The sequence below is a fragment of the Rattus norvegicus genome, chromosome 6 (genome assembly GCF_036323735.1).
Source record: "Rattus norvegicus strain BN/NHsdMcwi chromosome 6, GRCr8, whole genome shotgun sequence".
NCBI lineage: Eukaryota > Metazoa > Chordata > Mammalia > Rodentia > Muridae > Rattus > Rattus norvegicus.
The window spans coordinates 32035632-32050414 of NC_086024.1; the positions used below are offsets into that span (position 1 = coordinate 32035632).

Sequence of the window (14783 nt, forward strand, 5' to 3'; positions counted from 1 at the left end):
ACTTTCCAGAGTGCATACTACCAAGAAAATTATGGTCAAATCAACCACTAAAATTTGTATACATCCAGAACCAGTAACTTTCTTTATTACTTTCCAAACAATCTTTAAAAAATTTCTAAGAACAGTTTTGCCCCAGAGTGCTTGATGCACAAAATAAGGACTGAGTACAGACTCCCACCATCGAAGTAAAAAACCAGGCATCACACAGGCTTCCCACCACTGGAAAAATTGAGACAGGAGGATCTTTGGGGCTTGCTTGCCAGCAATCGATCAGCAAGTTCAGGGTTCAATGAAAGACCCTATCTCAAAAAGTGCAGTGGAGAGAACAGAGGTCCACACCTGACCTCATCCTCTGGCCTCCACATGCAACGCACACACAGCCCACAAATTACCCAATTATCAAACAGCTAATACTTATTATTAAGTAAAATCTGATCCCAATTTACTTCACAATACTCAGAAAGCAAACTGAAAGTAAAGTAAGTTAGCTCTGCTCCAGTATGTTCCTATGAGGATTATATCACTGTACTATCCTCTCTCCTACCTGTGTTCATTATTCATCATCCACCTCCTTTAGGTGCAGTTACAGGCAAAAAAACAAAACAAAACAAAAAAACAAAACAAAACAAAAATACCCAAATAAACATAGACCCCTGACCCCGTGTAACTTATTCAAATAATCTTAAGATTCACTTTTTTGATGTTGTTAGCCATCTTGCTATTTGAACCTGTGATCCTCCTGCCTAAGCCACTAAGTCTTGGAATTAGAAGCATGAACCACCACACCCAGCTGTGACTTTAGATTCACTTTGCACTTGGTTAAATGTGAAACATACCAATAATTTATTTTTGCAACAGTATCCAATAGAACCAGAACACAAAAACTTACATGATTTCTAATATGAATATGTTTGTATACAGAACTGAAGGTATACAGAGAGACAAGAACAGTAGTCCTGGTGAGCACTGTAAGAACCATAAATCTATAAAAAGCCTTCCTCCAGATTTAACCAGTAAGCAGCAAAAACCATCCAGCCTGGAATATGATGGGCTGCCTTCCTTGCAGCCCAGTCCTTTGCAACACTTCTAAAGTGACTACTGCTTCATTAGTGCAGGTTTTGATGCTAGGTGTGTATCTCAGTGGTAGAATGCACATTGGCAGAGGAAACAGGACTCTGGCCCACTGAAAACATGTCCTAAAGTGATAAACGCACTAAGTATCTCTAGTTATGTGGATCAATTGACTACTTTCCTGTTGTTTAGACATAACTATCAATATATGGTAGCCACTAGCCACGTTGGCGACAGAACACTTGAAATATGTCTAATATAAATTGAGATGGGCTGTCCATACAGCTCCCACATTAGACGAAAACAATGTAAAATATCCGTTTGAAATTGGCTGCATATGTGCATCTTTGATAAGTTAAAAAATATTATTAATTTTTTCCTTTGTGACTACCAAAGTTACGAAGATAGCAGAATTCAAAATCTGCAGCACCAAGTTTGAACTGGACAAAGAATTGTCAGAATTGTGTTCATTTTCTTAGTTTACTTTAATCAAATCCTGTGTCAAAATATCAAATATTTTATATCAAAATGTGTAAATGTCAGAGGTTACAGCAAAATTGTTTAGCAGAGCACCAACAAATATTCAAGCGGTCATTACACACATTATGCAGTCCATAAAGCAACATATTCTGTCACACACTAGTAGCAGGAAGGCCATATATTCCACATAAATCTGCACTGTGTTCCTACAAAGTACCTGGCACCATTGTTAAGGGCTTTGCTCTCACTGACCTATAAATCCTCACAAGCACCATGCACAGCAAACACATTTGCGCTGTCTATTTTAAGACATTGTAGCCAAAGTTGCAGTTAGTAACCTGTGGAGCCAGGAATTCAACACAGCAGGCTACATGGGAAACAACCCATTTCCCTAAGTCAAAGGACAATAAAGACTATGGTCAGGACTGGCACTGTAGCTCAATGGCTTGCCTACCGAGCATGAGGTTAGTTAATGCCCAGTACCTGGGGACAAGCAGCTGGGGAGCTGGGGAGCATTCTTCACCACAAAACTTTACTTCCTACTTTCACCTCACCCTTCTCAAGGGCAGGTTTAAAAAAAAAAAAAATCACACACTAAATTCTTTCTTTCAGAAAGGCTGTCTCCCCTCTGATCCAATTCATATCTGTCTTTCAGGCTTCCTTTTAAACTGTCAGTCCATATAAAGCAGATTCCCCACAGTTCTGACTAGTCCCCTTCCTCCCTCTCCTCACCGTAGTGCTCTGCACACTACTGTCACCGTCTTCATCAGATTGGTCATGGGGTCTACTGTATCGACCACTCATTCCCAAAGCTTTAACAGTGCCTAGCATTTGGTGCTCAATAAATATTTGCTGATCTAGCCACCTGACTCACCCAGCTACACTTCAAACTAGTGCTATAAGTGCTAATCTACTAAACAGAGGACAAGTTCAAGCTTTATATTTTGACAACCCCACTCACCAGTAAGTTAAAACAACCCATTTTAAATAAAAACTCGCTCACTTTAATTTCAGTATTAACTTGCGTTAAAGAATATGTTTAAGCTACTTACAAATATGTCTTAAGGAAATCCAAGCTGATTTCAGTAATACTATAAATTGGTTAAAATCAGTTTGATTTTCCCAATTCTTAAGCAAACCCACGACAGTTGCTTCTCTATATAACCTCATCATGAAGTTAGTTACATTTATCACAAGTTTTCCTGCACTGCTCTAATGCCGGAGCTGAGGTTCAAAAAATGATAGACACCGGATACTTTAAAATACTGAGGGCGGGAGTAGAGGAGATATTTCATGTACAATTACTTTGACAAAATTAATATTGGTGCTAGCGTCAAAATGACTTTCTTGGAACCTTCCCTTTTCATTTCCGAAACAGGAAACCAATTTAAAAGGTCAACCCCCTCAGCTTTAATTTCCATACCAAGTAATTCCGAAATATGTGGTGAAAGAACATTAGAAGTCCTTAGAGCTATGACTGACGAAATATTTTCCTGTAAACTCTAGCATCAACTAAAACATGAGAACTTGACTTGATTCCATCGGGTTGAGAAGTCAGAAACCGGCCATCTCCCTCAGACTACTGCTTCTGTTAAGGTCTTGAAAAAGCACTGTGAGCCAACCATGGCAGATTCCCACCCCAAGCACGAAGGGCCTCCGATTGTTTGACACATCAATGGTTCAGTCAAGACAGCCAACTCACTTTCCCCCGCCCCTCTCATTTTCCTTAATGATTCTGCAACTCTCGAGTTTACTCCAAGTAACAGCCAGATGGAATATTTTCTCTTTGACCCCCCAATATAAATTCGGGCCTTTGCCACACAGCCAGTATTGCTTCAACCCCAACCACTAGAATACGTCTATTACAAATAGCACATCAAGTAACTTCACGCAATTATGGTACGGCCAGTCAAGTCACTTAAAGAAACAGGATTCTGGAACCATGCTAAATGCTGCATATTTTGTGCCAGCAGGCACCGAACAGAGAAGGAGACTTGAAAGCAAAAGACCGGATGGTTAAGCATGGGAAGACCCCGCCCCAGTAAGCGCTATTCCGATTCCAACAGTAACTTAGGTCTGTCGTCTGGAATTGGAATCACTGGAACAAAGGCGTAAATTCCGGGAAGCAAGATGTCTGGAATAAAAGAAAACGGCTCGCGGCTACAGAGCCCCTACACCATCCTTCCACAGGTCTTACCTATGGTGGAAATAAAGGTGGTATTGAAGGCATCATCCGAAAAACGAAAAAGGACGCAGGTCTTGCCCACTCCCGAGTCCCCGATCAGGAGCAGCTTGAAAAGCAGGTCGTACGTCTTCTTCGCCATTGGGAGGAGCGGCTCGGGCGCTCGCCGCCGGTAGCCCCAAGGGATCGGTGCTGCTCACTACGGCCAACTCCTCACCCGGGCGTTCTGGGGCCTCAGCAGCGGGGAAGCGTGTGCGGGGAGAGAAAGCAGCTCTCGAGACGGAGCGGGAGACCTTCCGAACGGCCTCGTCGAGGAAGCCCCGACGGTGGCGGCGCCCGTGCCTCCGAGGGGCGGCGCCCGCGGCTCCGCAGCCTCTCCCAGCCGCTCCGCCCGGTTCCGGGGAGTCGGTCGGGACAAAATGGCCTCCCCTCCCCCTTCAGCGCAGCTCGGCCGGGACGCTCCCACGGGCGAGCGAGAGAGCTCTACGTCGAGGGAGCGCGGCGGGCTTGAATACGGCCTCCGCCCGGAGCAAAAACTCCGCGCTAGGACGCGGGCGAGGGCAGCAGGAGGTCTCGCGAGCCGACGAGCCCTGCTACATAACCCCAGGAAACCGAGCCGCCCCGGCCAGAGCCACCTTTTTCCCCGTGCCCTCTCACGCCGGCGTGCGCGCTGCCTGAGACGCACGCAAGGACGTACACCCGCCCTTCTCTCGCGCCCTCGCCCCTGCGGCCCGCCGCTGCGCACGCGCGCGGGAGGGCATGAAGGGCACGCGGAGGCGGGACCAGAGAGGGCGAGGCCGCGGGCGCGCTCCCTGCGGCCTCCTGATTGGGTGCACGGCTTGAGGAACACGCCCAGCGGGGGGAGGCGCGGCCCGGGAACTGCGCCGGCGCACTACGTCCGTGTAGCCCCTGCCCGCCCTTCCCTTGCCTTTTTGGGGCGTACAGCTGACTGCTGAGATCCTCTACTCTCTTTCAGTCTCCTGTTGAGGAGCTAAGGATGTTAGCCCAGCGACGGACGTGGGCGGCCACGCGTTCCTGTGTGTGTAGTTCGTAAATGGCGAGAGAAAGAAGTGCCCTGGGCCATTCAAGAACCTCCTTACTAAATCCGGACATCTCTAGAAGAGATCCCACTTGTGGGCCTGTCGTGACAACCCGGTCTCCTTAAGAAGCTAGAGTTCCAGAGAGCAGGGATTCCAAATTGAAAAAGTCTCAGCACTCCTGAGATCGGAATGATGTCATCGGCCTGAGGAACCCCGGGTGCGGGAGAACCTCCCTGCGAATGGAAGCTTCGCTGCCTCAGGCCTAAGCAGCCCTTGGAATCCCGGGAACTGAAGCGCTCTATTCAGAAAAGGCGGGCGGTCACTATAGCCAAACTTGTACCACCAAATCAAAAATCCGAAAGCCTGCCCCATCCCAACCGATCTCTTCCTTGCTTTTCACTTGTTTGTAGGTTGGTTGTTTTGTTGCAAAGTCTGACTCAGTACCCCACTCCTGGCCTCCAATTCTTGATTCTCCAGCCTCAGCCTCCTGAAGGCTGCTCTGGTGTGGTTACTCCACCACACCTGTGTCATGTCTTTTCGTTGACTTTGTCCCTCTTCCCTCTCTCCCTATCAGTCTTATTTACACTTCCCTTTTCTTCCTTTCTATAGTCGAAATAAACACCTTCTAAGCTTTCTCAGTATGCTCCAGCACTTGCAGTATATGCTGGTAGAGTAGTTGAACCTGGTGAGCTGGTTCACCAATAAAGATTATTATTTATTTACATAAATAAGTTATATTTGATACATATTAAGTTAGTATATAATATAAATAAATATATTCTATAAAAAATTGCCGGTAAGCACTTCTTAGTTCGGTCATAATCTTGAACACCCTAGGAAAATCTTCAAGGAGCTGGGAATATAGCTCACTTATACAGTGCCTGTCTGGCATACATGAAGCCCCAGGTTCAACTCTTGAATCCCAACACTTGCAAGGTGGGGACCAGAGAATCAGAAGTGTAGAGTCATCTTTGATTACAAAAGAGAATTGGATGTCAGCCTGGGATACATGAGGAGGTGGATTGAAATTATTCTTTCCCAAATAGCTCAATTGACTTAAATTCCCTGTCGTAAAGCATTCTGAAAGTCCTAGGCTGTAAATTTTCCAGGCAAGCCTCAACCTTCTCCTGATTCAGCCTCCCAAGTTCGCAGGTGTATGTTTGCTGCTACACCTTTCTTGAACGCTACTGGATTTGTTCGTTTTTAAAGTAGAAAGCTGAATTTGGGAAACAATATCATCGCATGAATTTGAGAGGTAATGGCCTACTGAGAATAATTACTATTTTTTAATTCATTCTATATCCCAGTTATTTCCAAAATCCATATTCTGAATTCTTACAAATTATTGGGTCATATTTACTAACAATTGTTTTCATCCTTAAATCAGGATCATGGAGTATTAGATCCTTCAGATCATAATTTTGTTGGATGTGGTAAGAATGTCTGTAATCCTAATACTCAGGAGGCTGGGGCACAAGGATTAGCTGCTGAAAGCTAGCCTCTGGCAAATACTGAGCTAGAGACCCTGTCTCACTCACCCCATCCTGTCTCACCCACAAAACTAAAAAGGAATTGACTCTACCTGTTGGGAATTGAACCCTTGTACATACTAAGCAGGCACTTCACTGTCCTCTCTCTACACCCGATTCCTCCCCGCTCTTTTATCTAAGCTTCTTTCCTTAGTTACTTTGTTCTTCCTAAGAACGGCATTTTTGCTTGAAAGGTAGGTTGGCCTTGCTGTGTCATCACCTAACTGTAAAACCAACTTCTTCCGGTCTATAGGACTTTGCCTATTTACTGCTGCCCATTTCCTGTGTTCACACCCACAATCTTCTACAGGGACTTCCTTGAGGAAGGTTTTCATTAGACAGGCCTGATTGTCCAGAGGTCACGGCAGTTTTTATCACCATTGGCTACCTCCCTGTTGGCAGTAGGCATTCAAGAGATTGCAGGCCCAGTGAACTACCCTACCTCTCACATCTCTCTAGAAAGCAGGAAATGTTTTCTCTCCCACAGTTACTATGTATCTTCTTGATTTCAAGGTTAGTTTAATGTGGTTTTCTCCTTATAAAATGTACCTCAGAGTTGGGGATTTAGCTCAGTGGTAGAGCGCATGCCTAGGAAGCGCAAGGCCCTGGGTTCGGTCCCCAGCTCCGAAAAAAAGAACCAAAAAAAAAAAAAAAAGTACCTCAGATCACTTGCTATCCCTTCAGCCTTGAGCTTAAATGTCCTCACCATAGCAACTCCTGCTGTAAGTAGCTTCTTTCCCTTCTGAACTCCTTCAGTACTTCTCAAAATCAATGTGTTGAGGGACTGGTCTATAATACCAGCACTGGGGAGGCATAAGTAGGAGGATCAAGGTAAATTCAAAGCCAGCAAGAGAGAAGCCGGCTAGGGCTACAGAGTGAGACCCTGTCTCAAAAGACAAAGTGACAAGTGTTATAAAAGAAAAAAAAAACATATACAATGATACAATGAAAGGGTCATCTTTTTTTTCCTTGAAATACTGTTTTGTTTGTTTTTGGGTTTGTTTTTTGAACAGAGTTTCTCTTTGTTAATGACTTTGGCTATCCTGGAATTTGCTTTGTAGACCGCCCTGGCCTCAAACTTACAGAGATCCTCCTGCTTTTGCTGGACTGAAGGTGTGCACTGCCACTGTCCAGCTTAAAATACTGTTTTGGAGAAATTTTCAAAATCTAAATTTTGGGTGTGTGATGTTTTTGTTCATTTTCAAGTATTTTTAATAATGTTTATTTTAAAAATAATTTGAAGAACAAATGAAAGAGATTACATTTGGAACAATTTTTTCATCCTTTAAAATTTTAGGGCATACATGAAGACCTCAACTCCACTGTAGGGTTTATTTATCCAGTAGACAAGAACAATGTTAAGTCTAACCACAACTGGGATTCAGCAGAAAGCACTAACCCTGCACAATGTATCTTCCAGAACTAGCTTGCAGTGACTCCCTCTGTAATAAGAGACTCATCCAATTCTGCTCATGTACCAAAGGGCACTGGATTCAGAAGATTGTTTCAAAAACTTAAGACAACACCTGTGAATACGCTTTGCATACCAGAAGAGTAAAGGGTGTGTTGTTTCTGTTCTATTAAGGAGCTCTGAGTTACACCGTAAGGACAAAGAACAAAACATTATACATTAGAAAACTTAAATTATCACCCACTGGCGGTGGTGCATGCCTTTAATACTAGCACTTAGGAGGCAGAGACAGGCAGATCTTTGAGTTCCTGACCAACCTGATATACAGAGCAAGTACCAGGACAACCAGGGCCACATAGAGTAATCCTGCCTTGAAAAACCAGGAAGGAAGGAAGGAAGGAAGGAAGGAAGGAAGGAAGGAAGGAAGGAAGGAGAGAAGTTAAAAACAAACAAAGAAGAAAGAAAACATAAATAAAAATAGTCACAGGAACTTGAACTAAGAATAGAAAGGTGGGCTGGGGGAGGGGAGGTGTGGAGATGGCTCAGTAGTTAAGCATGCTTGCTACTCTTGCAAGACCAAGAGTTGATTCCGAGCCCCCATATCAGGTGGCTCACAACTGTCTATAACTCCAGTTCCAGGGGATCACACACACACACACACACACACACACAATTTTTTTTTCGGAGCTGGGGACTGAACCCAGGGCCTTGCGCTTGCTAGGCAAGCGCTCTACCACTGAGCTAAATCCCCAACCCCCACAAATTTTTTTTAAATGAAAATAGAGATGGTCAGAAAAGGAAGAAATGAGAGTTAGAACAGGGAGACTAGAACTGACTTGATGTGCAAAAATTTAATAATATTAAAAAGGGGGGTTGGAGATTTAGCTCAGTGGTAGAGTGCTTGCCTACCAAGCACAAGGCCCTGGGTTCGGTCCCCAGCTCCGAAAAAAAGAAAAGAAAAAAAAATATTATTAAAAAGGCTGATGAAACCAAAAGAAAGAAAGTCAGCGGCTGAAGGCAGCAACCTTCCAACCCCCAATAAAAATACCCACACTGCAGACTTCGGCACTGGAAGAACAGCTCCCCTTGCTTATATCTGGGCCTTGTGCCAGCCCTCGATGCACAAACCTACCCAGCTAAGTTCCGTCCTCAGAACCCATATAAAAGTGGAGGAAGAAAATGGATTCCACATGTGTGCCCTTTTACTTCCCCATGTGTGTCATGCTCTTACATATCACACACACTCGAACACACACACACTAAGTAACATGACCCCCGAGTCTTCTAGACATCGGTTTCTAGGTTTAGATCGTTTTGTTAAAAGGAGACCTGGAGTAAGTCACCCAATCTCTCTACTCCTTCTTCTCCATCTGTAGATGAAACAATCACAGGATTGTGTGGGGGTTAAATGAGATGCAGCGCTTTGCTTGGAAACCTTTTGTTTTGTTTTGTTTTGTTTATCTTGTTACTGTTTCTTTGGGGTTTTTTGTTTGTTTCATGCTGAGGATCAAACCCCAATGTCACAATAATGTTAGGCAAGAAGTCTACCACTGAGCTGTATCCCTTAATTGTTTTTTCCATATTAACATCATTGTTTAAAAACATGTAATCTAGAAGGACATTACTGTGGGCTTTGTTGCTGTCACTTTGTTGCTATGGTCATCCTTGTCACTGTTTTTGAGATACAGTGTCATGCATCTCAGAGTTATCTCAACTTACTGTGTAGCTAAGCTAGCCTACCTAGGCCTCCTGATCCTCCTACCTCCACCTCCGGAGTACAGAGATAACAAGCAGACATTATTATGCCTTACCAGCTAATTATTTAAATAATCATTGAGCTGGCAAAATGGTATGTCAGGTAGAGGCACTTTCTACTGAGTCTGAAGTTCAACCCCCCAGAAACTAACTCCTGGAAGTTTTTCTCTAACTATAAGCACACAGAAGCACACACAGGCACAGACGCATGCATACACACACATACACACACACACACACACACACACACACACACACACAAAAATGCAAACATGCCATCATGAGTGAATAAATTTAATTTAAAAGACTTTTTTTTAAACTGCTATGTTTCTGTCATCTAGAAAAGGGAAAACATCAACATGCTTCAAACGTGGTGTGCAACCGGAAGCTGTGCATAGTCAATGTCTGGATGAATCAGTCCAACAGAGCTATAGTGCACACTTCCGTGGTTCCAGTGAACCTGGCATGTTTATGGTGACATAAATTTCTTTTATGCCTAATGACTGCATAACCTAAGAAAAGTCATGCAAAACTTAAAATGTGACAGATTTATTTGATCATGAGAGCCCACACTGCACGGACCTGTCTGTTCCCAAAGCTTGGGGCTCAGTGTTCAGTGAACAGCTGTCAGCTCTTGCCCTGTTGGCTCCCGGTTCTTTGGAATAAGCAGTGTGTTATTTGCAGCAAATAACCACACCCCTATCCTAGAGCCAGGGGCAGAGTGGAAGTAGAGAATATTGAAAGTCCTTGTGTTACGTGCCAAGAGGGTCCAGCACTGCCAGCAGAATATCTGAAAGCAGCTATCACTATGTCCTAAACATCCCAGAAGAGCCCAGGCTCAATCTTGACCGTGTTTGTGCCCTCAGGGTTCCACAACCTTCTGTCATCTCTGAGTACTGCTGTCCACAGGGAAGATTTGCCCGGTGTTCTTAATAGCCAAATAAGGATAATATGTTCTTGTCATCAATGTCATTTTTCTATGTTGATCCATGTTTACATTCACTCCCACTCTGTGTATGTGTGTGTGTGTGTGTGTGTGTGTGTGTGTGTGTGTGTGTGTGTGTGTGTGTGTGTGTTTGGAGGAGCTGTGCCACAGGGCACACGAACGAGCAGGTCAGATGACAGCTTTGTAAAGTCAGCTGTCTCCTTTCAGTTTTACGTGTGTTCTGGGAACTGAACTCAGGTCATCAAGCTTGCAGAGCGATTAGAAAACTGAGCCATCTTGCTGGCTCTCCTGGCCTGTTTCTGTCCTAGCCAATTCCTGAGTCAAGTTCTCTGGGTTTTCAGTAAATCTAAGACCTTCCCAGTAACCTTTCAATAAGTGTATGAATTTCGTCCAAATGCCAAAGTCCGTTTGTGATACGGTGAGGCCTCCTGACGGGCTGACTTGTTCTGATGGAACTTTCAGAGGCCAGTGCTTTCTGTTCACATTCTTTTTTCCATTGTCTGCTACCTTGACACTTGTACCTCCTTCACCGCCCCCCCCCCAACTCTGTTCCTGTTTACCAGACTCTCCTCCAGGAGGGTCCATGTTGCTTCTATCCTCCTCCCTGCAGCTCACTGCCTTTCTCTGACCCTGACTGGGGCTCAGACACGTGTGCTTTCAGCCCGTCCTGACATCTCGGCCTAGTGACAGCTGGGGAGAGTCTCTTCAGGGTCACTAAAGGGCAAGGGGCACAGAAAGGCAGAAGGGAAGTACAAACTTCTTATGTTTTACATTTTAATAATGCAAGTTTATTTACTGGGTTCCTGTGCTGTGTCAACATTGTACAGACATGACTCACAGGAATACTTTGGGGTAGGGCTGGAGAGATAGCTCATCAATTAGAAGTACTGGTTGCTCTTCCAGAGGACCTGGGTTCAGTTTCCAGCACTCATGTCAGCAGCTCACAACATCTGTGACTCTAGTGACAAGGGATCCATCACCTTCTTCTGGCCTCCTAGGGTACCTACTCACAAAAGAAGTGTAGATATCTTAAATACTTTGAAATGGAGATAATAATGTCACCATTTTTAGATGAGGAAACGAGAAGTTAAGGAGGATAAAATAAAGTAATGCTTCAAACTTTCATGAAAGTCTTTGCTTGGGGGGATGAAGGGAGGGGGAGATGCCTTGAGTCTACAAGACCTTCATGAGATTGATGGCCTAAGTTCAATCCTCAAAGCTCAAAGTTGCCTTCTGATCTCACACTCCTGATATATACACATGTAGCTGCATGAACATGTGTGTGTGTGCCTACGTGTGTGTGCGAACATGCACAAGTGCGAGTATAGGTGTACACTTGTACTCATGTGTGCGTGTATGAGTATGCTCATGTAAGTGTGTGCATGTGTGAGTGTGTGTATATATAATACGTAAATATAATAGTCACACAGTAGTAATTGAAAGTCTTCTTTTAGATAATACATGGGTAGAAGGAGGGAGAGCAGAGTAAGGAGGAAGCAGGATTAGCCATGGGTTGGTATTCTTTCCAGACACTTAATGGACATTAGAAGATCATTGTGCTAAATGAAACTTTTGTCTATATTTGAATTTTTTCATAATTAAAAGGGCTGGGGATGTAGCTTGTTGGTAGAATATTTGCCTAATAAGCCTGAGATTGTGGGTTAAATTCTCAAGACCAGAAAAACAAAATTAATTAACAAACTCAACTTTATAGTGCCAAGTAAATAAATCATATGAGGCCTCAGGCCTCCTAGCCTCAGCGTCTGCTCGCTCAGCTTCTACTTGGGTTTTTCTAGCAAAGTCCCTAAAAAGACCTCACACTGGTAAGTGATGTTCAGAGTAATCCAGGGAGATCTGAAACCTGTTAACTAATTTCTGCTCTTCCTTTCCAGATTCATCATAGTCAGGCAGGACCCATACCAGGTGAGGGCTCGAGGGACAGTGGCTTGGCGGTTGACGGCCCCTACAGCTCTTGCAGAGGACCTCCGTTCTTTTCCCAGCACCCATACCACATGGCCCACAATCACCTGGAGCTCCGTCTCCAAGAGATCTGACTCCATGGGCACCTGTCCTCACATGTACACACGCACTCACAGAAAGACACAGCCATACATAAAATTAAAAACGAAAAACTGGGAGGTGGTAGCACACACCTTTAATTCCAGCACAGGGGAGGCAGAGGCAGGCTGATCTCGGTGAGTTCTCCTCCAGCCTGGTGTACAGAGCAAGTTCCAGGACTGCATAGAGAAATACTGTCTTAAAAACAAATGAAAAGTAAACAAAAAAGAAAGAAGAAACTGGGTGGGTGGTACGCTCTTTAATCTCAACACTCAGAAGGCAAAGGCAGGTAGATCTCTATGAGTCTGAAACTAGTCTGGTCTATATAGTGAGTTTCAGCCAGGGATTCATAGATCTTGATGATAGATAGACAGACAGACAGACGGACTAACTGCCCGACCAACTGACATATACATATATACATACATGATACATATATACACATACATACTAGATACATATATAGACATACACATATACATAATAGATACATAGGTGCATAGATACATAAATAAAATCTTTTTTTCTCCCAAATAAAAGCTATCTAGGTCGAAATGCCCCGGCAGAGCAGTGACAAAAAGCACTTTCACTTTTTCTACCTGGATTGGAGGAGGTGCAGACACAGCCAAGAGAGTACTTGGCAGAATACGTTTTCTAAAAACACCCAGGCAACAGCTGTCCTTTCGCTGTCACCAGACCTGCCAGGCCCTGAGTCAGCACTACACCGCTTCCCAGCCTCCCCTGGGAGCTAGATTTGACTTGCCCTTTCCTGGCTGGGTTGAACAAGTTGGACCAGCCTGGCTCTGTCTTGTTCCAGAATCCTCCTCAGTGGACAGAACTGCTATATGATTCTGACCTAGGGTTCCCATATGTGTCCCTTTATCATCCAGAGCAATAACCTCATGCTTCAAGTTTTTGTGTTGACGAGGGTCTAAAACAGCTCTTCTCAACGTGTGGGTCTGGACCCCAACTGGAGTCCCATACTTATGAAGTAGCAACAAAGTAATTTTTAATTGGGGGTCATTAAAACATATGGGACTGTATTAAAGAATCTAAATCAGCATTAGGAGGGTTGAGAACCACTGGTCTAGAAGATGACCAGCCAAAGCCAGGCCTGGTCACATAGCTTTAATCCCAGCGTTCAAGAGGCAGAGACTGGCGGGTCTCTGGGTTTGAGGCAAACCTGGTCTACAGAGTAAGTTCCAAGACAGTCAGAGCTACACAGAGAAATGAGGAAGAATAAAGAAGAAGAGGAAGAGGAAAGAGACAAAGAGAGACAGAGAGAGAGAAGAGGATTATCCAGGTCCTTGGAAACACAAACAGGCCTCTGAAAACAGTTCGTGGAGAGAAAGCCTGACCCAGCATCTCCTGTTATCTGCCGAAGTTTCCTTTCTCTGGACATCTCTGGAATCGACTTTAGGAGAAAAAAAAGAAGTAAATGTAAAATCACCCTCCAGGTGGGGAGACAGACCAGTTGTGCAGATATCTAGGAGCAGAACTGGCTCTCCAGAACATATATTTAAAAAGCCTCATGTGGTGGCCTGCACTCTTAGAATTCCAACATAGGGAAAGCAAAGATGGGTGCTCCTCCGGTTTGCTGGCAGGTTAACCCAGCTTAGCAAGTTCCAGGCCAGTGAGAGACCCTGTCTGAAAAAACAAAGGACATGGTATCTGAGGAAGGATATGCTAGACTTGTACACTCATGTTCACACATGTGCACCTACACACACTCTAACACATACACACAGTAAACAAACAGATAAATAGAAAAAAGAACGAGAGAAATCCTCTTTTACAAAGAAAGAGTCACCTTTAGGTTCAATTCTAGAAGAGATCTTAAAAAGGTTATATTTAGCCTCTGCGTGTGTGTGTGTGTGTAGTGTGTGTGTGTGTGTAGTGTGTGTGTGGTGTGTGGTGTGTGTGTGTGTGTGTGTGTGTGTGTGTGTGTGTGTGTGCCCAAGCACATCAGCTACAGTGTGCATGTAGAAGTAAGAGGAATTTGCAGGAGGAATTCTCTCCTTCCCCTTTGTGGGTCCTGGGGATTCCACTCAGGTGGTCAGGATTGGCAGCAAGAATTTTGTTGTTGTTGTTTTGTTTTGTTTTTTAAGTTCACTAAGCCACCTCTCCACCCCACCATCCAATTTTTGTTTTGCTTCCAGTCAAAGTTTCTTGAAGCCCCCTCACTGTTTTCTTTCTTGGCTTCCAGCAGAAGGTGATTGACCTGTGCTCTCTAACACCCCCCCACCCCACCCCACACCTACAAACAGAGTGCTCCATTTACACCCCATCCCATACATTCAAATTTTAAAGT

At 44.3% G+C, this 14783-nt stretch overlaps 1 protein-coding gene across 2 annotated transcripts in view; it reads right to left on the reverse strand.

Annotated features, from left to right (window-relative positions):
* Rab10 (RAB10, member RAS oncogene family) overlaps nucleotides 1–3923 on the reverse strand; it is a 64697-nt gene extending 60774 nt beyond the window's left edge. The window contains exon 1 of one of the 2 annotated variants that reach the window (XM_063262358.1): nucleotides 3749–3919. In XM_063262358.1, coding sequence (XP_063118428.1) covers nucleotides 3749–3875 — 127 coding nt within the window. In that variant the 5' untranslated portion in view covers nucleotides 3876–3919. Of the gene's footprint in view, nucleotides 1–3748 lie in introns of both variants that reach the window. The other variant, NM_017359.2, reaches the window with a different exon arrangement.
* Between the last annotated feature and the right edge of the window lie 10860 nt (nucleotides 3924–14783).